General features: G+C 45.6%; 1 protein-coding gene across 1 annotated transcript in view; it reads right to left on the bottom strand.

The window, feature by feature from the left end:
• LOC8042620 (retinal homeobox protein Rx2-like) overlaps positions 1 to 23844 on the bottom strand; it is a 30890-nt gene extending 7046 nt beyond the window's left edge. Inside the window, exon 1 of the mRNA XM_029973185.2 lies at positions 23812 to 23844. Within this exon, the coding sequence (XP_029829045.2) occupies positions 23812 to 23844 (33 nt within the window). The remainder of the gene's footprint in view (positions 1 to 23811) is intronic.
• Between the last annotated feature and the right edge of the window lie 687 nt (positions 23845 to 24531).

The following is a 24531-nucleotide window of genomic DNA, read 5'->3' as shown; positions in this document are numbered from 1 at the left end:
CATACCATCCAAGCGTGACTGCGTGGCCCACAGCAAAGAAGAAGAAAAAGCGTGTCTGCGTAACGTAGTAGTAAAGACAAAAAAAAAAAAAAAAGTCTGCGTGGCGTAGTTTGTAGAGTAGCGGGCTAGCAGCTGAAGGGTCGGGGGTTCGAATCCCACCTCTGCCTCAAATTCTTCACATCTTTTTCCCTAAGGCAAAAGAATTTGAGACGTGCGCGGCAACCTTCAATTCGCATCCCATGTCATGTTTAAAAACTTTCATTCCACGCGTGACGTCACGTTTCATATTACCGTTGTGAGTTGTTTGAAATTCCCGCGAGAAGGTGATGTGACTGTGACATCACGACCCTATCGACCAATCGGAATTTTCGCTCATGCCACCGACGCAAGCGACTTTTCTGCAACACGAACTCCTCAAAGCTCTCGCTTTAAAACCTATACGGCAAGAAAGTGTTCTAAAATGCCTCTCTCGCGCGTCGGAACGCATGAAGAAGCACGCCAATCGAAGGGCATCATAAAGAACGCGTAGACCACGCGATGACTAGGCATCTAAGTAAGCACCGTCATCGGGAGGTAAACATACGCATGACACACTCAAAGAGCAGGGGCCCTATAAGCTGGACGCTTGGCGAAAACGACGGCGAGAAATTTGGCGGTCGCGATTGGCCAACGCCACACTCGACCTTGGCGCCGGCAAATCATAGCCACCGAATTTCTCGCCGACTTTTCCGCCAAGTGTCCAGATTAGGGCCCCAGGAGAACTTGCGGGGCGTATAGGCCTTGGAAAGATGCAATTTTTTTTTTTTTATAAAAAGATCTACAATGTTTTAAAGTTGCGGAAAACCAAAAAGACAAATGTTCTCGCTTGGAAACCTTCTGAGGCCTTCTTGAGATTGGTCAGCTCTCGATTTCTGGAAAACATATGTTTAATGTTCAAGCGCTTTGAAGGCTTGTTTAACGTAGAAAGATTTTTCAAGAAGTCAAGAGCAAACACCTTATAGTCAAGGGTTTTAGAGGCTTTCAAAAACTTGCCATAACCATCTAAAAATAATTATTAAAAAAATTGAGCCATTGAAGCTCCACGAAAGAACTTCCCTTTTTTGCGTTCTAAAGTTAATAATTCATAATAGGTGTAGTGCCAAACCATCAAATGTACAAAGTTCTGTTATGCTGACGACGGAAATATTAGCTGGATGCATCTTTACGAAGCATTGCAAAAGGGACACCATATTGGTATTTTCACATTCTTTCCTGTTAGCGCAAGATGTTAGTATTAACAAAACGAAAATGCTATTCCACAGGTAGAAAACGGTAGACCGCTTGATGAATTTGAAATACGCATTACTCTGGCCAAATCTGCACAAACCGCAAAGAAAAAAAAACCACGTCTTGCACGGGAACGAAAACCACATTGTATACGTTTTCAGCCTCTGCGCCCTGGTAATATAAACGCAGGAGCGACAGTGACACGCATCCTTAATCAGCATAAGCCCCCACCCCCGACTAAACAGGTTGTACGCACCACAGCTTCTAAATCTGGCCGCCAGGGACCGCTAGCTGCCGAGGGCGGCACGGTGTTCCGCATACCTAACGAAGCCTGCAGATTAGGTCAGGTCTCTACTCAAAAGGGGGCGCTATGTTTCGTTCACGATACATTGAACACCACCACGGGTGTTTTACGGTGTTTGCCCCCGACGCGCGCGCCTGGTTACGCTGGGGAACTTGTGGATCTGATAATGAGGCTATGAATATGCTAATGAAGCGGCAAGAGATGAGAGGGGCTGGATTGTGATTGGAATATGAGATTACGCTTCCGCCGCGTTTATTTTACTGAGTTCTTTTCTTCTCTTTTTGTAATGAGTATAATTGGCTTGGTTTTGTTGGCATCGTTTATAGAAACGCCGCCTACAGTCACACTCACACTTGGGTTGAAGTCACGTTTTTGTTGACAGATCGGTTATGTATAAAAATGCGATATTAATATTTTTGTTGCAAAAATAGGCGCCTCACCAGACGGCGCCACAGGCGGCTACCCTTCTGCAGCACATCTGACAAAGTGAGTACATCTGTGGTTTCTGACAACCTAAGAAACTCAAGGCGTGATGGGTTCCGTGCATCTTATTATATATAGGGTGTCCCAAGTCACCAGGCTCGATCTAAAATGAACCGCAAAAATCGACGCCTTCACGTTGCAATCTAATCTTTTCGCCAAAGGCGTATTTCACAGGTCGCTTTTTTTCTTGTAAAATTACAAAACGTAGCTCCCTTTCTCTAAAACTTAAGGTGAAAAAACTTGCCAGGGTCAACGGCGGACGGTGACGCATACGACCGAGCGGAGTTCATTTTTCTGGGTGAAGTAATGGCCGCGATAAGACCGATACAAGTAAGTGCCTTATACGCTGATCGCGAGAAATAGTTCGTCAGCAAGAGTAAAACAACTACACTGTGGCCATTTGAAATTTTCTGAATTCGCCGCCCTTTGCGAAAATAACTGATGCACCCCAGTTACCAACGAAACAATGCAAACCAGTTTAAAAAAAAGTGAACCGGAGAGTTAAAGCGCATTATGAACGATTGTGTGAAAGAGTATTGTTACTTAATTTGAAAGTACGCTGTATTTATAGTACTTTACTTTAAGTACAATGCGTCCGGTGTACTTAATACTTTACTTGAAGTCCATACCTCTAATTTATCTTTTACTTTACTTCAAGTATGTTTTAGATGTACTTTACCCATCACTAGATAAATGAATATATGCAAAATAAGATTGATGAAGCTTGCGGTCGCTCTTAACAAATTCAACGGAAAAAATCATACCTTTAGAGTTAACGAAAATGCAAGGCCTTTTCTCATTTGCGACCTTTCATGCCTGTTTTAATTTAAATCATGCTAAATGACATCTTGGTGCAACAATAAGGCCCGGAAAAACAAGATGTGCCCCTGCATTTCATGAATATCACCACCGCCTGTGAGCCTCAGTCTGTCATAACCGAGCAAGCATAAAATTGGACAAGACGCCATTTAAAAATATGTTTGCATATACACTGTACCAATTCCGAGAAGCTCATACACAATGTTGCCTGACCACACTGACAAAAGTTGTCTTCCAGCGGCACGAACCATCCTTACTAACAGCCCATGTTCTTGAGCTTTGTTTATTTTATTTTTATTATTTTCTCACCTGTCGGCGACTCCATGGTGAATGGAACCAGCTCCTAACAGTGTGTATTTGACGTGTCTGTGAGGAAAATATGTCTTCTTCTTTTACGAGTGCTTCCTAAAACAGGAATTTTACGCACGTTCTTGGGACAGAAAAGCAACGGAACTTCAGAAATGTGTATGCATAACACATATCACTGAGTAGCGAAACAGAACAAGTGAAATCGAGTTTCAGTTGCCTTAAAAGCTGCGATGAGCTCGCAGAGTTGTAGGCGTTACCAATACAAAGTAACTAAACGCCACTCGTCACTTGCAAATAAAAAGAACGCGTTAAGAACCTACGTTACTCCAAAATAGAATTACCACGTTACCGTTACCGATAAAATATAACGCGCGTTACTTTTCCGTTACGTTTTATTTATGAATTACAACGTTTGACCGTTTTGACGTTAACGAATGCATAAGCGCCATAATTCCAGAAACATTACGTTCACGCAAGAACTTAATATAATTGCCTCATCTTTCTTACGGTTCTGATTCGGAAGGTGCGTGACACGAAGGGAAAAAGTCATTAAACTTTGCGCATAAATAACAAAATAAAAAAGTAAGGGAATATTTTTGTTTACGTCTTGGGAAGAAAATGTAACGAATAACGTAACTACATTACACGTACTCGAAATAAGCAAAGTAAGTACATTACATTACTTCTCTTACATTACGTTACCTTACAGGTGCAGTGAGCACTTGCCCGTTGTCTCTCCGCACATAGCATTTTTCGGGTGTAATCGTAATCTCAGATTAGTCAATTGTTAAGACTCTTTTGATATTGTTTGTCGCCATGTTTCGATGCCTCATTTTTCTATAAAAATATGAAATCGCAGACTTTCTTTTTAGAGTGCACCATTGCAACAACAAAGAAGTAAAATTTTTAGTTAATCGACAGTATGAAAATAAATTTCTTTCGCTATCGTATTAATCCATCCAGGCTACCGGGTATATTCCCCAACACGTTCATCTGCAGCTCCCACGCTGCTCAAGCACATCGTAGAAAAAAGCACGGTATTCAAATGAAAAGCATGATGACCGATCTATCTGCTCATACGCGTAAAGCGTGTTCGAATTAAGCGGGTTTGTTTCACTTCGGATATGCTTCAAGCATGTTCGAATTAAGCGGGTTTTTTTTCACCTCGAATACTCCTCAAGCGTGTTCGAATTAAGCGGGGTGCTTCACTTTGGATACGCCTCAAGTGTGTTCGGATTAAGTGGGTTTGTTTCACTTCGGGTATGCATCAAGATGTTCGAATTAAGCGGGTTTGTTTCACTTCGGATAAGCCTCAAGTGTGTTCGAATTAAGCGGGTTTGTTTCACTTCGGATATGCGTCAAGCATGTTCGAATTAAGTGGGTTTGTTTCACCTCGGATACGCCTCAAACGTATTCGAATTAAGAGGGTTTGTTTTACTTCGGATACGCCTCAAGCACGTTCAAATTAAGCGGGTTTGTTTCACTTCGAATGTGCGTCAAGCATGTTCGAAATAATCAAGCGTGTTCAAATTAAGCGGGTTTGTTTCACTTCGAATATGCGTCAAGCATGTTCGAAATAATCAAGCGTGTTCAAATCAAGCGGGTTTGTTTCACTTCGGATACGCCGTCAAGCATGTTCAAATTAACACGCCTCAAGCGTCTTCGAATTAAGCGGGTTTGCTTCATGCGTACCATGCAGACTTCAAACATATCTCAAGACAGATTTGTTTTGTGTGACCTATGTGGTAGGACCGTCATATGAGGAACACAGATGCCTCAGACAGCGTCATAAAGGCCATTATTTCTACGATGTATTAACAGTGTGATCGAGCGTATTTAGCGTTCTTTGGAAGCGTGCAAAGGGTGCGACCGCGTAAGGACTAACACATTTGGCACGCTTTGCGAAACTCGGAATTTCAAACGTACAGTCGTGTGCGATATGAAGGTGAACGCCGGGCCGTCGACCGCTCCGTGCTATCAGCGCCATGACGCGGCTGCCGTGACAGCCACGTCATGGCGTTGATAGCACGGAGCGGTGGACGGTCCGGCGTTCACCTTCATATCGCGATAAGAAAGCGGGGCGTCACGGCAGCCGCGTCATCGCTCTGATAGCACGGAGCGGTCGACGGTCCGGCGTTCACCTTCATATTGCCGGCGGGTGTACATACCTGAAATTGTAAACGCCTACGTAGTTTCGCAAAATGTTTTATGTCTATTTTCTTTAGAGCTCAAGTCTGGGGTGGTAAACTGTTAAGATTATCGCAATACCAACGGCTGTACATTTTCAACGACCAGTGGTCAGTCCAGTGGGCAGACCAGTGAAAACGGCCAGTTGGCAGACGACGAACAGGTTGTTCGTCGTCTGCCCACTGGTTTGTGAACCGTGGTCATATATTTTGTTAAAAGTATACAATATCGCGATTATATCACTCATCACCAAATTCTGGTATTGGTTTCTAACGTTTTCTTTTTGTTGTTGCTTTTGGGGGCGCTTACCAAGTTACCCGGGAGCGAGCTTATAATGCGGCGTTCAGAGTTAGACGACAAACAGGTTCGTATAGGGTGGCGATTTGGTGTAGTTGGTTCATACGGACCAAAGGGCAAACAGCGTTTAAAGAAACAGGGACGAGGTAGGAGCGTTCACTTCTTCTACTCTGTCCTTGTCTTTTGCACGCTGTTTGTCCTTTTGTTATGTTGGCGTAGGACAGTGGTTCTCAACCATGGATGTTTTACGGACCCCTTGGAAATCGGAGGAGATGATATAGAGGACCCCGTTCGTGGAAAGGGGAAGGGAAAGGTATAGGCTAAATATGATAGTGATTTAATAAATGGATATAACTAAGGACTAGTGTAAAGTAGACTTCTCATATTGACATATACACAAGAAAGCTCACCCGAAAATATGAATGTTTCTTCTTAATTCGACAAAAGAGAACTTTTATTGCAGGGCTTGACTGATGAGCCTAGGCCTCGCGGGCCCTCAGAATGCCTTCGCGGATCCCCATTTGAGAACCACTGGTGTAGGACATAGAAACTTCAGGGGCTCCGTTTTTGCTTCATTTTTTTTTTTATATTTCACTACCTCAGAATTTAGGTCTAAAACAAAGTAGACATAAAACTTCTGGCGAAACTACGTTCGCGTGACTAATTCCAGGTATATGTACATTTGACATTCGAATTTCGCTAGGCTTGCCGAATGTGTCAGACCTTGCGGCCTTGTCTTTCGATCCCCGTGCAAGCGCGGCGTCTTCGGTTGGCACAGTGATGCACCCTGGAAGTAAAGCACGAAACGAGCTCAAGGTTTTCTCGCAGCGAAAAGCAGCTGACGAGCACCCGGCGCTGCCAGTCGAAATGTCCAGCGAAGCGGGTAATGAGAAAAGTGTCAGCGCCGACGCGCTGGCATCGAAACCGTGGGAAGAGTGTTCAGCCTAACCTCCCCCCCCCCTCCCCCTCCCCTTCCGTCTGCCTATCCCCCTGGTGGCCGCATCGGTGGTGACGCGGTCGGAAGCGTGGACGGGAGGGTTTCTATCACGCTGTTTGCTCCGAATGGTGTACGCTTCGGGAATAGATGCCCTCTAATTAAGTTTTGTTGCTCACACTTTTGTCATGGACATTTTTTTTTTTTTACGTGCTTTGTATATGTTGCCAGCCGACAGCGCGCAAACACCGACGACCGGGCCAGCCTAAGCGTTGGTCGAGAGATGCCGTCCTGATATATCAGCAGAACGAGTCGACAATACCCCGAAAATATCGGCACTAATAGAACCTTCGCTTTGCTCGGTTGTGAATCTTTGAGACGGACGAAAACGTGAGTGGATCGTGCAGCGACATTTTAGCAGTATTTTTAGTTCGATCTCCTGCCCAATACACCGTTTCCACAAGGCCGCAGTCATCTTGAATTTCGCCACGTCTGGTATGCGTTCAAAGATTGTTTTGTCCTCTCCACGCCGCTGGAAGGTGTTTACGAAAAAAATGAGTAATTGTCACACATTATGGTTTTGCCTCGCCTATATTTTCTCGCGTAGATTCAAATGCGTTATTATTTTTCCGCCTCCGCATACCAGCTAGATACGGAACCCACGTGATTGAGAACGAAAAAGGAAGCGAAAAACGTCTATAGGTGACCACCAAGCTTTTCTTTTGCATGTCTGTATCCTTGTGTCTGAAAAAAAAACTAATGCGTATTTAATTTTTTATGGCTCTCGTATCACTCTAAGAAAAGCGCGCGAGTTTCCTTTTGTGCGGCAATTTTACAGTCACGTCTTAGCAGGGTTGGGCAGTATCGCGATACAAATGCATCAAGATAGTATTTCAGAAATACATTTCGAATTTGTATTTCGGTATTGCGATATATTTTTTTCACCAGTATCTGTATTCCTGTATCGAAATACATTTTGAATGTTTCTTTGTATCGCAATACAATTAGGGCGAAATGAAAGTCCCCCTCCCCCCCTCCCCCCCCAAAAAACAAACAAACCCAAACGGAGTTTTTTTTGTTTTTTTTTTGGGGGGGGGGGGGGGGAGGGGTGGTCAAGGAGATGCTGGAGCATTGTTACCATGCTGACCAAGGTTCCTTCCGATTCTCCTAACTATTTTTCTATGCTTCCTCTTCTCTTTCCTGAGAAGTGTTGCGTAGTCGGGGACTCAAACCAGGTGGCGTGCGAGGAGTGGACTCAGAACATCCTCTGCCGCAGGTCCTTAGGTAGGGATTTCTTGAGTCATTGTTTGCTGGCATCCAATGCCCACGGCTAACCGTCTCTCTTGCCTTAGCGTACACAGTGCACCCAGCCGGCAAAGCTGACTCACAGTCTGTTGTAGCACGAGCCTGGCGGTGGTTGACTTGAAATAGTAGGATGACTCAGGCACTGAAGTTCAACACATATTCAAATGCGTCTGCGGCTGCGCCCGTAATATTGCACGCCTCATGGGTACGTCACCAACCGACGTGAACGTGACCCGCTGCTCTGGTGATCCGAAACCCAGGAAGGAGGCCAGACGTGGCCTCGCTGAGCCGACCCAGGCTTCGTACACCTGCGACTCGTCTCGAGCGCGCTGTTTCTCGGAGAGCTCGCACCTGTGCCGGCAATATCAGGTCGCAATCCAAGATATCTCTGTTTGGGTGATGCTATAGAATGCTAGGCAAAACTTGAGGACTGCAGTCTATGCGTCGGTGGCGGAGGGTCAACAGAAAGGACCTTCACAACAGGGATGCCACCGTATCGGTTCTTCAACCGTAACTGAAGATAAGACACGTGTTCCGGAGTGCTTCAGGTGGTCGACTATTCTTGAAAATTCCAAATGGCTCTGCCTGCACTATCTCTAACGAGGTAACGTACAACGAAAGTACGTATTGTCCTTTCATACAGCAGCGTGGTAAAGTTTCATGTTCAAGGCCACGCCTACAGATCAAGAATACCAGTTCATTCCATCGTGACGTCATGTGATCGATGTTGACAGGGGCGTCCCCATTGGATAGGGACGTGGTGACGTTTTGATGGGATTTAGGATTACATAGAATTTATTTAGAGGTCAACGTCTTTTTTTTTTCTTTTTTTTTTATCTCTTCTCAGACAGACAGGATGTCAGGAAAGGGACCGCAGTCAGTCCTTGATGGAACGTTTTTTTGAGCCTATTGAAGACTCCTCGTCGTCCGAAACCACTACCTTCAAGGCAAAATGCCAAGCTTGCGGGAAAGTGATCTCGGGATCAAAAACTTCCACTTCCAACTTAAGCTTCATCTCATTTGGCGTCTCAAACAAATGCGAAAAATTTATTGCAGTATCAGTGTTTCTGTATTTGTATTTCTGCCCTCCCTCAAATGTATTCCTGTATTTTTATTTCCAAAGATCTTTGCCTCTATTTAAAATGTATTTATGTAAAAACGTATCTCGATACGTATCGTATCAATTGATACGATACGTATCGAGATACGTTTTAGTAGCATAATAGCATAAATACTGATACTAAAAGATATCTGTAAAAACGTATCTTAAGATACGTTTTTACAGATATCTTTTAGTATCAGTATTTATGCTAATATTTTGATGTATCCCAGTATTTGTATTTCCAAATACATTTTTGAGCATTTCTGCCCAACCCTGCGTTTTAGCATTTGACAAAGCTCAAAACATTATTAGACCCAACGATTGCGAGGGACATGACCTTTCGCTTACACATTGTCCAGGCGCATATCACTTTGTTCAGAAGTAATCTTATTCTCAGCCTATTTGGTGGTATTTTTTCATTACTCAGTCACTGGCTGTGTTCAGGTTCCACAATAAAAAAAGCAAACCCACAAACAATTTTTAGAGCGTACCTTTGGTTGACGACCTACATTTTTTTTTTACATCGTTTCGTGTGTATACAAAAGTCAAGTAATTACATTTATTTAATTTTTTTCGTCAGTGTTTTGCAAGGAAACCAGAAACAGTTTGCAAGGTTGCATTTAAAAAGGGAGCTCCGGCGATATTTTAATAATTGCTCATTTGCCTCAAATTTACGTCAACACATTAATAGACACATCTCGGCTAGTAACCGAGATTACAAATCAATAATTGTGTTCTCTGTACGTTCAGACAAACGGAAGTTAATCAGCCCCAGTGGACGTCTGGTGCCTCGGCTGTTGATTCGGAATTTAGCCAGTGCAGTGCAACCGCTAGCCTGGGGGTCTTCAACGTGCACTACGCGGTAGTGATACACGACCGGATCGATGGATGTTAATGTCTGCACCCTTTGTAACAGTCGATAACTTGCGCCACCTATAGGTCTAAAAAGACAACCACGTGATTCCTCCCGCCCTTCTAAGCCAAATTTCTTCCCTCTAACTATTACCGGGCAGTATGGGATATCCCCAGGGCGACCTTCGTCATACCTGTACGATGCTCATCCAGATCGAAACGGGCAGGAGTGGTGATTGAACTCAGGATCCTTGGGTCCGGGAGCGCGAGTTTTCGCCCCACAAATTTTGAGCTACGGTGCGAATTAACACGATTACCCCCCCCCCCCCCCCCCCCAAATTACAAAATCACAGTAATATTTTTTTTCGCGAAAGTTATTGGAGTTTTCATTCTGGCCCGGGCGACTGAGAGCCTCTATTGGCAGCACTAAAACACAACAGAGGAGGAGCAAATTGGCACAAAAGGGCGAGGGGATGAATCACTCTTTTGGTTTCTAAGCTAAGCGGCGCATTCTACCGATTGTTGTAAAAGTTACAACTATTAGTGTTCATCCATCCTGATGTTCTAATGTGCAAGGTTACTATAGCGTGGGCGAAATGGATTGAACGCGTTTTAACTGACCGCATAAATCGGTTTCTTAACTTCTCGCGCTGGGATTTACAACAGGGGTGCCTGAAGATGGTAAAATCTTTCTCTACAATTGTTGAAAGATTCGCTGACCCGAGAAAATCACAAAAAAAATGTTTTCCCTATACTTCGCATACATGTACATAACCAATATACCCTGCGTTACTGTGGCGCTTACTTGGGCCAAATTAATACCCCTGTCAGACGGCAGCTAAAATGGCATTTACGCCAAATGACATTCAGGTTTTCAAATGACATTCATGATGGGACCTGCCAGACGACAACTAAAATGACATTTAAGTGATGTCTATTACGATTGCGATCACAAATTCGTCTCGTGCACATAGAACACGTTTTCGTCAATAAACAATTTTAACACGGCAAAACACTTGTTTTTGTGTGTGTTGTCTGCTGGGACAAAAAAATATAACAAAAAACTGGGATAGAAAGTTGCGCTCACTAGTTTCTGACGAAAAAATAAAGCGAAGCGTGGGGCGAAATCCATTAGCCAACCTAACGTCGTCATAAGCCGATCCGTAAGCCGAGCCTCGCGCGCTCCGCCACTACAGCTGACAGCTTGCTCACACAGTTCTTTCGTTAATTTCGGTAGTGCTTGCTTGCTCTGGTTGTCCCTCACGCTCGATCTTCGGCTGCCGTGTTCACTTCTACGTCTGCGAGGGATCCTGGATGCCGTATTGCGCTTCCGCCGTCACTATCACGGCGGTATGGATTGATCTTGGTTCGAGCGTCTCCGGCTGTTGAGAACGCCGTCCATCATCTTCGTCGTAGACGCATTCCGCGAGCTTCGGTTTGAAGACAGGCTACCGCACCTACTAAAGTACTGCGTCTTCAAGCAGGCGTTTGGCTGATGCCGGCGACGTGATCAGGCACCTCGTGAATGTGTGTCGGTGTTACGTAGAGTGCTTGGTTCGCCAGGTGACTTGCGTGCACCTAACCACCCCAGTGACAAAGTGAGTCGGCGCTGCAAAGCCATACTCTCCTGCGGAGGACAGAACCATCGCCAACTTGCTCGTCGTGAGGCAAATTACTGCCAAGTGATCGCATCCCTCCGACGCGACTGGCCGAAGATCGTGAGCGCCGCCGCGACCGCTGAACGGTTAAACACACACGGAAGTACCGGATAACCGAACTGCCCCAGGACTCCCTCAGGTCATAGGGAATGCCACCTGGGACATCAAGTTTCAGCACCAGCGGCTACCAAAGCACAATAAAAATAGTAAGTGCCCTTTTTTGCAAAAAACAAGAAAAAGAAAAAAATGTTTGAACTAGTAGAAATAATATCCCTAAATGTTTTTTTACCTCTTAGAAGATGCAGGCAATCTTGTTTCAAACTCACAAAATTAAAAAGAAAAAAAAAATCACTTGTCTTCTTTTTACTGAATGTCACTCAAAACTAACTGATATAGCTCCTGTCAGCATTCTAAAGTTATTCGTTAACTCGTTTTAATGTAAATAAAACACCTGGATTGATCATCTTCCCAATTGTGCATCCTTGATGAGGTGAAAATGACTGAATAACTGTTTCTAAATATGAGACAAGAGTGCCAGTTTCTAGCACTGTAAATACTATGTTTAGAAGCTATAGAATGTTTGCCATTCTGTGAAGTTTCTAAGAAATGTTCTAAGCTAGCTGTGTGGTGAAATTTTGACTGCTCTGCTTCCCCATTGAATCGACAATTTTGAGAATAATATGTCTAAGCTGTAAGATATTTTATGCCTAGAGGACTGATGCATCTGTTGCAATGTTTCTATCCAACTACAGTGATCCCTCTGGCTCTTCTAGACCACTGCTACCAGTTCCAGTATCTCAATGTTGGGATGCTGGGGCAGTTTCGTGACCATCTTCCAGAGGTTGGCACTGGCTAGCACTCGGGAAGCAGTGACGCCCCAGGCACATATGGCCACAGTCAATGGGACCGCCGTGTCCCCACGGATCCTGTGTAACCACGTGTTCCTGATAACATCCAACATGCTCGAACCTTGCCCAACCGAGGACATCATCTTGCAGGGAACGGCACGTCGATCAGTCAATTCCGTACATGCGACGACCCTCCCAGCCTTTTCAGCATCACTCCCAACTTCTTGTAGTGATGGATAAATTTCAGCCTACTACTGACTTGGAGAATTAGAGTGGATACAGGGGCTATGGTTTCATTTACTTCATGCACGAGTGAAACTGAAGCTATGAGCATCAGCATGTTGCCGTGAACGATGCTACCACTACATGATCGTGCATGCTTGGTAGTGACATTGAAAGCCTAGATCTTGCACTAAAAATGAAACGGAATCTTGCGTCGTGAGTGTTGTGTGTGTGCATCTGGCAACATCGGCGAGTCGGCAGAAGTCAAGCCAAGGCGAGTCAAGCTGGTTTTACCAAATCGTTTGTCATTCTGGGGACTTGTCGTAAACCACGTGTCTCTTGTCTGACTGCTCTTTTCTGCACGGCCAAGTCGGCCGCCTGAATAAAGCTTTGGGCAACAACGAGAATGAAGAAATTCAAACTCCGAGGCACGCAACCACACTTTTTTGAGCAACGACAGCTTCGTGGCAACTTGGCAACGACGAGAGCATATGGCGAAAAAGGACGAGCCTAACGTCGTCATCATGGGACGGCTGAGACATCTCGAAGAGTTCGACTTAAAAAGATTGAAACGTGGCCCCTGTACCAGGAGCGACTAAACTTTTTCTTCATTGTGCTCAATATCGTCGAGGAGTCCCCAATATGCGCAGTCCTGTGTAGCGTTTGTGGACCGACAATCTACTCCGTCGTATGCTCGTTGTGTGCGCCGGTGGACTCCCTATGCGGACATTGTGTTGGAGCTCACCGCCCACTTCACACCGTGCCTGTCAGTGATTGTTCAGTGCTTTGCGTTTCATAAGTGCTGCCAACAGCCTGGAGAAAGCATCTCGAATTTCGTCCCCGCCCCGCGCCGCTTCTCCGAACACTGCAACTTTTGTGAGACCTTGTCAGCCATGCTATGGGACCGTCTGGTGTGTGGTGTCCTGGACAAAAGGGTGCAGCGTCGTCCCCTGGGCAAACCAGTGCTGGAGCTCAAAAAGGCGTTTGAGGCTGCAGATCCTTTGCCTTTGTAGGATTTGCAGCAACGACATTGATTTCTGTCAACAGCTTAAAGGGGCACTCAAGTGGATTCTGAGATCGTCTATTTATTGGCATAACTCAATCTATGGGCTTTAAGCATCCTAAAAAACCCAAGATAGCATTCAAGGGCAGCCGATTTTCGTAGTAAAAATCCAATTAAAGATTGTGGCACGCCACCCTTTCTGTGCCATATCGCAGAACACCAGGGGGTGCCACCGGACGGGAAGGCAGCATGGGAGGGCACGCGACAGCCAGTCACGAGTGACGGCTTCTCGGCAGACTGATTTTTCAAAGGCGCACATGTTTGAAAATTTAGTGTGCCGGGAAGCCATTATTCGTAATTGGCTGTAATGTGCCCTCCCCTGTTGCCTTCCTGGCCGATGGCACCCTCTGGCGTTCTGCGCCATGGCGCAGAAAGGAGGGCATGCCACAAGTTTTAATAGAATTTTAAATAGCGAGATTGACCGCCCTTGTATGTAATTTCGGGTTTCTTAGGATGCTTAGAGTCCATAGATTGCGTTATGACAAAAAATAGACGATCTCAGTATCCACCTGAGTGCCCCTTTAAGACGATGACCGCCTGCTTTATTGAAAGTAGCTACCCACTCAGCGTTCTGCGCAATGCGAGCAGTCGCGTCTCTAACATTTCGCGACACGACGCTCTATTTCCCCAACCAAGATCTAAACCACCATGCAACACCCTCATCATCACGTTCCATCCCTCCATACCCAGGCTCAGCAGACTAATCATGGAGACCACTTTCCACCTCGTGGACTCTACTGTTATTTCTAAAGCACCCACCCTAACTTCCTATTGACAGCCCAACTTACGATCCCTTCCAGTATGCAGCGACCATTCCGAAACCTTCTCATCTTTACGTTCCATCCCTCCACTCCCAGGCTCGGCAAACTAATCATGGAGACCACTTTCCACCTCGTAGACTCTACAGTCATTTCTAAAGCACCCACCCTAACGTCCTATCGAAGCCCAACTTACGATCCCTTCCAGTATGCAGCAACCACTCCGAAACCCCCTCATCTTTACGTTCCATCCCTCCGTACCCAGGCTCGGCAAACTAATCATGGAAACCACTTCCCACCTCGAAGACTCTACAGTTATTTCTAAAGCACCCGCCCTAACTTCCTATCGAAGCCCAACTTACGATCCCTTCCAGTATGCAGCAACCATTCCGAAACCTTCTCATCTTTACGTTCCATCCCTCCACACCCAGGCTCGGCAAACTAATCATGGAGACCACTTTCCACCTCGTAGACTCTACAGTCATTTCTAAAGCACCCACCCTAACGTCCTATCGAAGCCCAACTTGCGATCCCTTCCAGTATGCAGCAACCACTCCGAAACCCCCTAATCTTTACGTTCCATCCCTCCGTACCCAGGCTCGGCAAACTAATCATGGAAACCACTTCCCACCTCGAAGACTCTACAGTTATTTCTAAAGCACCCGCCCTAACTTCCTATCGAAGCCCAACTGTTGATCCCTTCCAGTATGCAGAACCATTCCGAAACCTTCTCATCTTTACGTTCCATCCCTCCACACCCAGGCTCGGCAAACTAATCATGGAGACCACTTTCCACCTCGTAGACTCTACAGTCATTTCTAAAGCACCCACCCTAACTTCCTATCGAAGCCCAACTTACGATCCCTTCCAGTATGCAGCAACCACTCCGAAACCCCCTGATCTTTACGTTCCATCCCTCCGTACCCAGGCTCGGCAAACAAATCATGGAAACCAGTTCCCACCTCACTGACTCTACAGTTATTTCTAAAGCACCCACCCTAACTTCCTATCGACAGCCCAACTTACGATCCCTTCCAGTATGCAGCAACCACTCCGAAACCCCCTCATCTTTACGTTCCATCCCTCCGTACCCAGGCTCGGCAAACTAATCATGGAAACCACTTCCCACCTCAAAGACTCTACAGTTATTTCTAAAGCACCCGCCCCAACTTCCTATCGACAGCCCAACTTACGATCCCTCCCAGTATGTAGCAACCAGTCCACAAAGCCTCAGACTTTGCTCCCTGGTACCACGCCGTGCGGCACTGCGACATGTCTTGAGTGCTAACACACCGGCCCTCCTTCCAACCTGCCAATGAGAATTCCTCTGGCCCTTCAAAAGTGTCACAAATATTAGATAATGCTGCTCCCTACCTAGTGAAGGCACATCTGAGATATGATAATGACCACTGTGCCCAGTTACGCCAAACGCTCAGCGTCGCTAAGACTCCTCAGGTCCCTTGACTCATCTTTCCATTCACACTCATGCAAACTTGTTGACAAAATTCTGGAAGTCAACTCGTATCTCTGTGCCTATGGTCTCACCTATAAATCAAGGAAACTAGACACTCTCTTGCCCCTAAATGATAAGGCTGCCGTCCAACGCAATGATGATGTCACCATACGAGACAATTTACCCCACACTGCCCCTGAACACGTTATCTTATCGAAGGATAAGATAACGTGTTCAGGGGCAGGTCCTTCGTCCCTGCACTTTCGTCCTTCGTCCCTGCACTTCAAAGCCGACCTTACCCTTCTTTTGTTTTTACATGTGGACAGCAAACAATTCTTCCGATGCCTACTTTTAGATGACCACTTCACCCAGCATCCGTCTAACTTTAATCGCACCATGTTCGACACCATTAACCCAAAGACTAGTATCCGGACCCTGCTTCCAGCCAAACACCCTGAAACTGACAGTTCAATCAAAGCATGTCGTAGCATCACTGCCAACTCCTCTAGCAAACTAATCTCTAAATACCTGAACGCAACCCCACAAGAAGTTACCGCTCTAAAATCCCTTCGAAACCGCACTAACCTCGTAACCAAGCCAGCCGATAAGGGTGGAAACGTGGTGGTCTGCACTCTGTAACGCCTACCCCTCCCTCAAGTTTACCTCACTGATATCGAAATGCGCTGTCAACTTCCTAGACTTAAAAGTCATTGGTGACACACCTCTGTGCACTATAAACCCACTGACAGCCATAGCTACCTTCTTTACTCCTTGATCCATCCTAGATCCCAAATCAACTCAATTCCCTTCTCACAATTCCTTTGCCTCCATAAGATTTGCAGCGACGAAATCGATTTTCGTCTTCAAGACGATGACCGCCTTCTTTACTGAACGTAGTTAGCCACTCGACCTTCTGCGCAATGTGAGCAGTTGCTTCTCCAACATTTCGTGGCACTGCTACTGCGACTCGCATCTTCCGAGTGCTCTAGTGGGGCATGTGGGGCTGCTTCAACGAGCCGAAGCAGCTTCTATGGCTATGTGGACTTTTCCTTTTCACTCTTGTCAGCTCAGCTGCACATTACTGCTTGTGCCGGCCCTTATACCACTGCTTCGTCGGCCTCTTCTGGAACTCGTGGCATCATCACTGACATTGCCACTAGTCTCGGGTATCTTGGGGTCAATACCAGTGGCAGCCTTGATGCTAGCTATTGCACTGTCATCGTCAGCCTCACACAATTATTTTATTGCTGCTCTTCTAGAAGGTACCTCACACAGGTTGCTTTCTGCGATGCTTTCACACTGCACGTCTGAAAACAAGTGAGGAGAATGTCACAAAAGTGGCCATGGCTGCAAGAAACTGCCATTTATTTAGAGACAGTGATCCCGGGAATTTGTAGATTCCTCTGTAATGTAGCCAGCTCACTTTGCCTGCTTCTATGATGGCCCCCAGCAGCAGATGTTTTCTGGAACACGTAAATATCTTAAGTAGCAACTGTGCAGCAACTGTATTCAATGTATAGATGCGATACCTTATTAAACAATTTTTAGGATGTTTTGGAATAAAATTGTGCACGTATCATGTAAACACACGTAGCATATTTCGCTTTGAAACAGTATGGGATTATCCAACATCAAAGAAAGCTAGAAATAGAGACATTGAGAGACTGACTTCACGCAGCATTTCTTTTTATTTCTTTTTGGAGAATGTCAATGGGAATGTTATTCGATAATTTAGATCACTCCGGTTTACAAAAGAGATTTATACAACATATTTACAGTCTAGACATATGGAGGGCTCTTGAAGGTTGATGTTGCATCGATCAACGGTTCCAACTAGCTCTGCTCGCGCCGGTGGCCTCACTTCATCTTCTTCTTAGCACATGCTCCTTGGTCTTCTTTTCCTGTGAGATGTGTAGTCGGGCGCGTATCCACATTTAGCGAGAAATGTCCTCAATATTTAATAAATGTAAAAGCCGGTAAGAAGTCATGGTGGCGAATACCTACAGTATACGTTTATTACAACAACAGGGCATTTACAAGATTTGTACCACTTAAAGAAAAGTAACCACTTTTTGTCGTCTTGCATTCTTCCCAGAATCTCTACTTCGCGGCAACCAAGTAAAGATTCAGCTAACTTCGCGAGCTGTTGCCAGAGCAATAAACGCGAAATTTAAAGCGCTGCTAGGCAAAGTCAGCTAGTATAAACCACGACCAAGCCGGTCGTGCAATGAACTCGTTCGAGGTACGCAGTGCTGCGACGACCCACACACACAAAACGAATACAAGACGGCCGTCCGCTCCGCTAATTGTTTCGCGTGCTCCTGTCGGTTATGCCCACCGTCAAAGTTATATCTTACCCAAAAATGTTCCTTGAGGTTTCGGTATTGTGATGGAGTGCGACGTATATCTTGAGGAAACGGAGGGCTTCTAAAATCGCCCGTAGGCCGGTGCAGAACCCGCCGTTCCGCTTCTGCTACCGAAGACATTCGAGGCGCTCGTCTGACATAGTTTGAGTACGACGTCTCGCGGGACAGGTCGCCTTTTTTTGTCGGCAGGCGCTATTTCCGACATCGTGAAAACGCGTAAATGAGGAGCACATCGCAAGTGGAACCAACAACCGAGAGCCGACCGAGGCGAGCACGAGCACGCAACAGGTTCAGCGGTTCAGAGCCGTTAGGCCTACTGGATAACTGGAGTCGTGAGTATGTTAAACAATTAGGAACGTAAAGTGCGTGCGAAATACGCGTTAAAGAAATTATTTTCGTAATTAAAACGATGTAAAAATTGTTTCCGAAATATATGCCTTCTTTTTTTAAAACAATCCCGTAATATGTGTCGAGCGCTGCCATCGAGAGTACGCTTCGCGAGCCGTAAATGAGTTTGAGGAACTCTGTTTACCCGAAATGGCATTTAGGTTAAATGCCATTTGAGTTGCCGTGTGGCAGTGCCTAAATGACATTTACACTGAATGTCATTTGGCGTAAATGCCATTTTAGCTGCCGTCTGACAGGGGTATAAGTGAAGAATAGGTAAGCCAATTTTATTTTCTCTCTATGTCACATATTTTTCAGTCGTAGTAAAGGTCAGATAATACCAGAACTATTTTTTGATGATTTAAAGCAAAAAGGCTTAGTGATAATTTTTTCTGCAAACAAAAGCAGCTTTTTCTTCTTTTTTTTTTTTTTTGACTTCGAAGGTGTCATGTATTCATACTCTCAATTCATGACTGCACCACCTTCGAGCACCCTTGTAGTAAATCCCAGCGTGATAATTTAAGAAACCGATTTATGCGGTCGGATTGAACTGCGTTCGGTTGATTTCTCCCACGCTGTTTATCAAAATCTGTTGACAAGCTTCCTGGAACGACTAGCGCCTTTTCGTGGCGAGTGCGATCGGTGGCGCTCGCTACACTATCAAACTCCATATCAGCCTAACGCCCCTCGATGTGTCTGCGTTCGGGGACTTGATATCAGCCCTCTCAATGGATAGAAGCTGCTGAATCGGTGGAACGTTGGATGCAGATTATCTCCAGTGGAAAGAAATTCTATCGGTGTTTTTATACATGAAGTTTGCGCGAAAGTCGGCACGAAAAAGAGCGTCATTCGAACATGGCCCTTATTTGTTGCCCATGGAGGCATTGACGGCGGTGGCACTAGGAACGCTATCCGCCTCTATATATCTGCTCTATATAAGCGCTCTATATATCCGCCCAAAGCCCCTAGATGTGTTTGCTTTTGTCTTTCTATCCACCCGCGCTTTCTCGCATGCAGGCAACAGGGAGCAGACAATTTCAAACGCCCATACTTAAAAAAAAAAAAGCCGAGATAAGGGAAAGGAAGGGGAAAATACAACGAAAATTTGATTTGAGACTTCGTTGTGTTTGTCCCTTTCTTTCCTTTGTCTCATTTTTTTATGTATGAACGTTTATTAGCTATAGCTTGCACCAGAGCCCTTACTTCGAACACCGCTCTTTCTTCGATTTTGTCTAGTGATAGATCTAAGAACGTTGGTAATATGGGACAATGCCGGGCAGTATATATAGTTGCCGACAAGTTAGAAAAAGTTTGATGGTATGAGATGAATACTGGTTAACCCATAGAGTTATTATAATGTACGCTAGAGGTTCAACTGGCGCTAGTGTCTATGCAACTTCCGTGACGCAAATTGAAGCAGACAGCAACCAGTCTACTTTTGCGGTGCTCCTGTGCATTCCTATGGGAAAACGCGCGTGCATTTTTCCTCTTCGCCAGAAAATAACACGGAACACTTTGGTTATTTGGGTCGTACCGAATAGTATGTACCTTGATTAACACTGTGAAAGTGTAATTACTTTAGTTAGCGCATTTTTCTTCATCAGTGAACGATGTTTAACTTCGCTACATTTCAGTCGCAAACGTGTGTTCCGCAGCAGGTGTGTAAAAACAAGCGACGATTCAAAGCAAAATTACAAGCGAAACGACTATAGAGTGGGTTCAAAGCTCGCCAGCATTCCGGTGACGATTGTATATCGATAATATGCCAGTCCTGTCACTATATGAAAATGATCCCGTCGTGCATGAGCGGATAAAACCTTCAAAACGTAGATAATAAAGTCCGTGGGCTATGAAAGGTCTCTCTTCGTATTGTTTTCTCTGCCGGGCAGCTTTTATCGCGCACTTGTTCTCAAAGATATCGAGCGCGCGGGTGGTATTTTGAACGTAGAACCAGCAGCTTCGCTCAGGGCAGAAAGAATAAAGCGGTACTTACTTATTTAAAATCGGAATAGATTACGTGGCCTTCAATTTATTTTGATCGTACATGCACTGCGAGTTACTGATCCAGTGTTACTGCGTAGTTCTTGCCGCCGCTCTTCATTTTTCAGATGTCCTCCGTTCGTTTGGCATGTATATCCCCCATGCTGGAAATCGCCGACGCCGCGTTCGCGCTAACAGTGTCCGACAGTGCACATAAATACACGTACGAAGCCGTTTTAGCACCGTTTTTAATGCGATGAATTCGAAAGAAAAACGCCGTAATTGACCAATTCTTTCGTCGGCCTGACTGAGAAATGTTCCAAACTACCTAGTACGTACGAATTATTTGGCATATTTGCTCTTATGATCGAGCGCAGGGAGAAAATGCACTCACTTTTTCCCATAGAAATGCATTACCGGAAGTCAATTTTCGACTGGTTGCTGTCTGCTTCAATTTGCGTCAGCACACTAGCGCCACTTGAACCTCTAGGGTACATTATAATAACTCTATGGGTTAACCTCGCGGCAGGAAACTAAAAAAAATTAAAAAGCATGCTCAATATGGCGTGATTTTTTAGAGTGACTGCTCGGCTTGCAAGATTATACAACAGGTGACGACATCCCAATAAAGAGAACAAAAAAATGTGAATGTTTTATCTTTTTTTTGCATCACCTTCATTTTGCTGCTTTCTCAAAAGCTTCTTTTTTTTTTTTTTTAATTCAGAGATAATAAATAGCATCCCGAAAGGAGAAAAACCTGGATATTCCAAAACTTTGTTTAGTTTTGGGTAAATAAAAAAAAAAATCGCCGGAGCCTTTAAAGGGATGCTGAACCAAACAGTTCAGTGTCTATAATAAGTGGCGCACTATCTTTCCGTGAGTTATGAGCCGCCGGTGTGCGCGAGCACACGCAACGAACTTGACGTCATCATATCTCTTTTCGAACTTATTAAGCGTGAATGGGGGATATGATGACGTCAGTTTCGTTGCTTGTGCTCGCGCACACCGGCGGCTCCTGACTCACGGAAGGATAGTGCGCCACTTATTATAGACACTGAAATGTTTGGTTCAGCATCCCTTTAAAGACTATTAAGCTGGGGTCACACTGCTTATACATCATGTAAGAGACAGTCAGCATACAGATTCGAACGCGAGTTACCGGGAGATCCGTGCTTCGAATGCCGCGCGGCAGTGCGTCCAAGGAGGAAACTTAGCACGCGGCATTCGAACCACAGATATTGCGTGAATCGTGTTTGCAGACTGTCTCTCAAAGCGATAGCTTTAAGGAGCTCACGTCGCAGAAAAGGCGGCGTCGGCGGGACCGGAAAATCCAAGCCTGGTCGATAGGGTTCTGACGTCAGAGCGACATGACCTCGCGCGGGAATTTCAAACACCACACAACGATCACGTGAAACGCGACGTCACGCGTGGAATGAAAGTGATTAAAACATGACATGTAATGCGAATTGGAGGTTGCCGGATGTGTCAAATGGTTTCAAATTAATAAAGTAATTCATCAGCCTTAAAGAAAAAAAATGTGACGAATTTTAGGCGGAGGCGGGATTTAAACCCACGACCCTTCGGATGCGATGCCAGACGCGCCACTGACTAAGCCACGCAGACTGTTTTCTTTTCTTTTTTTTTTAATTACCGGTCAGGACATTTACAAAAAGAAGAGGTTACACTGTTAAATTCACTTCGCAGAGATCAGCAATGCGCGGTCGTAAAATTCAAACTCCTTTCAAGTTCTCAAGCACGTCGTGAATGGACACCCAATCAGGTGCGCATTCTAAAGTGGCGTGTACAGATTTTAGACTGCGGAGAGGTTCTACACGAAGCGATCCTAGCGGCGTAGTGACATGCAAAACATCTTGAGAACCCCTTGGCCGCAGTTTCGGTTTGGATTTGCCAAACGTCACTTCACGATATCCCGTCACAACCAGTGCGTGCATTTTCGTACGTATGACTTTCCCTAAATCGATATAGCACACTTTAGGTGTTGCCTTTACAACTACGTATAAAATGCTGAAGCACCGTTTTTTTTTTTTATTTATTAACTTTTTTTTTAGGGGGAAAGGGTGACGTACCAGGGTGCTCATGTAAAGAGGACTACGAGACGAAGGCCCATGCCAAGAAGAAATATACATGGGCCGGTTAACCTGTTCCAGCTCCTCAAGAGACTTCCTAAATTATCCGCGAGCCGGGCGCGGGGGGTCATGTTTTCGACTCCGGAGGAGTAGCCTGAAAGGTGTAAGGAGCGGCAGGCCTCACTAATGTACCTCGCTAAGTCCAGGCAGGTCCTTACGGCGACTGGAGGTCTGTGTCTCAACAGGGGGTTCTCGCGGGGATGCACGGGTGCAATGGCTTGGAGCGCCGACCCTACTTTTATGTAGTGCTGAGGTGCACTACTTTGTCAACGGGGCGATTGAAATCGAAACCACGCCACTCCTCTTCCCAGTTAAAAAGATCCCATAACGCAACGCTCGCAGTGTTGCATACAGGAATTTTCGAAAGTTGTCAACTCGTTGTGAGAAGCTCGCTAGAGGCGCTTCTCTTTTTCTCACTCTGATTAGTGCACGTGCTACCCACGCGGTTATGTTTTAATTTTTCGTAATGAATAGAAGCTTGGAATTTCACGTGCTTGCTCCAGCAGAGACACTTGAAGCATAGCCTCCTCTATACTCACAAAGCCTGGCATTTCGACGACGGAGCAATAGTGTGTCCTGTTGCAGATTTAAAGCGCGAGCAACTGGTAGCACAGACTATCAAAGAGCCCTTTCTTGGGGAACCTGAACGTCAGCGCACAGCTTTTGGACAGCGGCAAGTACCTGGAACACACTTTTTGGCTCGGGAGAAGTGTGTTTCGGGGTCTCGCCGCAGTGGGACGCCAGCCACGTGGCTCTCCTCTCATCCGTTGTCTGGCGCTGCACCTTTTCCATTTCGGCGGCCGCTTCTCGTGGTGATCCGCCAGGCTTTGTCAGTATATAGGACGCTATGCTTGAAGCATCCTCACTCTGGGTTATGAAAAAAATTCCATCAGGTGACGATACCCATCCTCCTCGCGGCGAATTTTGTCCTTATGTGTGCAGCGAATACGGTGTCTTTTGAACGATCCTTGAGTTGTGTGCTGTGGCTTCAGCGGTGTCTCCGTGGCTTAAGTTTTTTTACGACGAAACCAAGAGCACTTCGCAGAGTGGCCTTTAAGAAAAAGTTCTCACCTGTACCCTGACTTCGGGCAGGTTGACCTTCATGGCCAGTTCCTCTCTGCTGTACACGTCCGGGTAGTGAGACTTCTCGAAGGCCCGCTCCAGCTCGTGCAGCTGGAACGTGGTGAAAGTAGTCCGGTTTCGCCGATGCTTCTTCTTCGAACTGCTGGACGAGTTGGCGGAGGGCGTCTGGCCGCACTCTGACGTCACGGGTGCCGCCGCTTCCGGTCCCGGGCTGCCTCGACTTCCGGTTCCGGGAGACAGCTCCGGCCCGCTGGAGAGCTCGAAGCCAGCTGCGAGGTGGAGCAGAAAGGTCACGTGGTTTCGATCACGCGACAGCCGTAATCCGAAACTAGCGATTTACAAGTAAGTCAGCTATCAAACGGCATTTGTATTGTTAAATGTTGATAAGGCGTGAATGCGCACATGCCAACCATAGGAGGCGTTGCCATTAAATAAGAAAAGCGGGGCACAGATGCGGAGTTTATGATTACAATCTTACAACTAAATTCTTATCGTCTTTAGCATTTTCTTTCCCCGTGTCTATATAACTTTGCATGCAATTTTATTATCGTTAAGAACAGTGCTGCATGTCATCATATGGCAGCCTATCCACCAGCGCCACCATTTTACCTTCCTTAGTTCTTGTCTTGCCATTTTCATACTCGTTGACGTTGTAATTTTTTTTCCTAGTCATCTTTTTTTTTTCAATTTGCACTGGAAAATGTGTGA

The sequence above is a fragment of the Ixodes scapularis genome, unplaced genomic scaffold (genome assembly GCF_016920785.2).
Source record: "Ixodes scapularis isolate PalLabHiFi unplaced genomic scaffold, ASM1692078v2 PGA_scaffold11__112_contigs__length_91849675, whole genome shotgun sequence".
NCBI lineage: Eukaryota > Metazoa > Arthropoda > Arachnida > Ixodida > Ixodidae > Ixodes > Ixodes scapularis.
The sequence above is the reverse complement of the archived record's forward strand: the minus strand, read 5'-3'. Positions and strand labels throughout refer to the sequence as shown.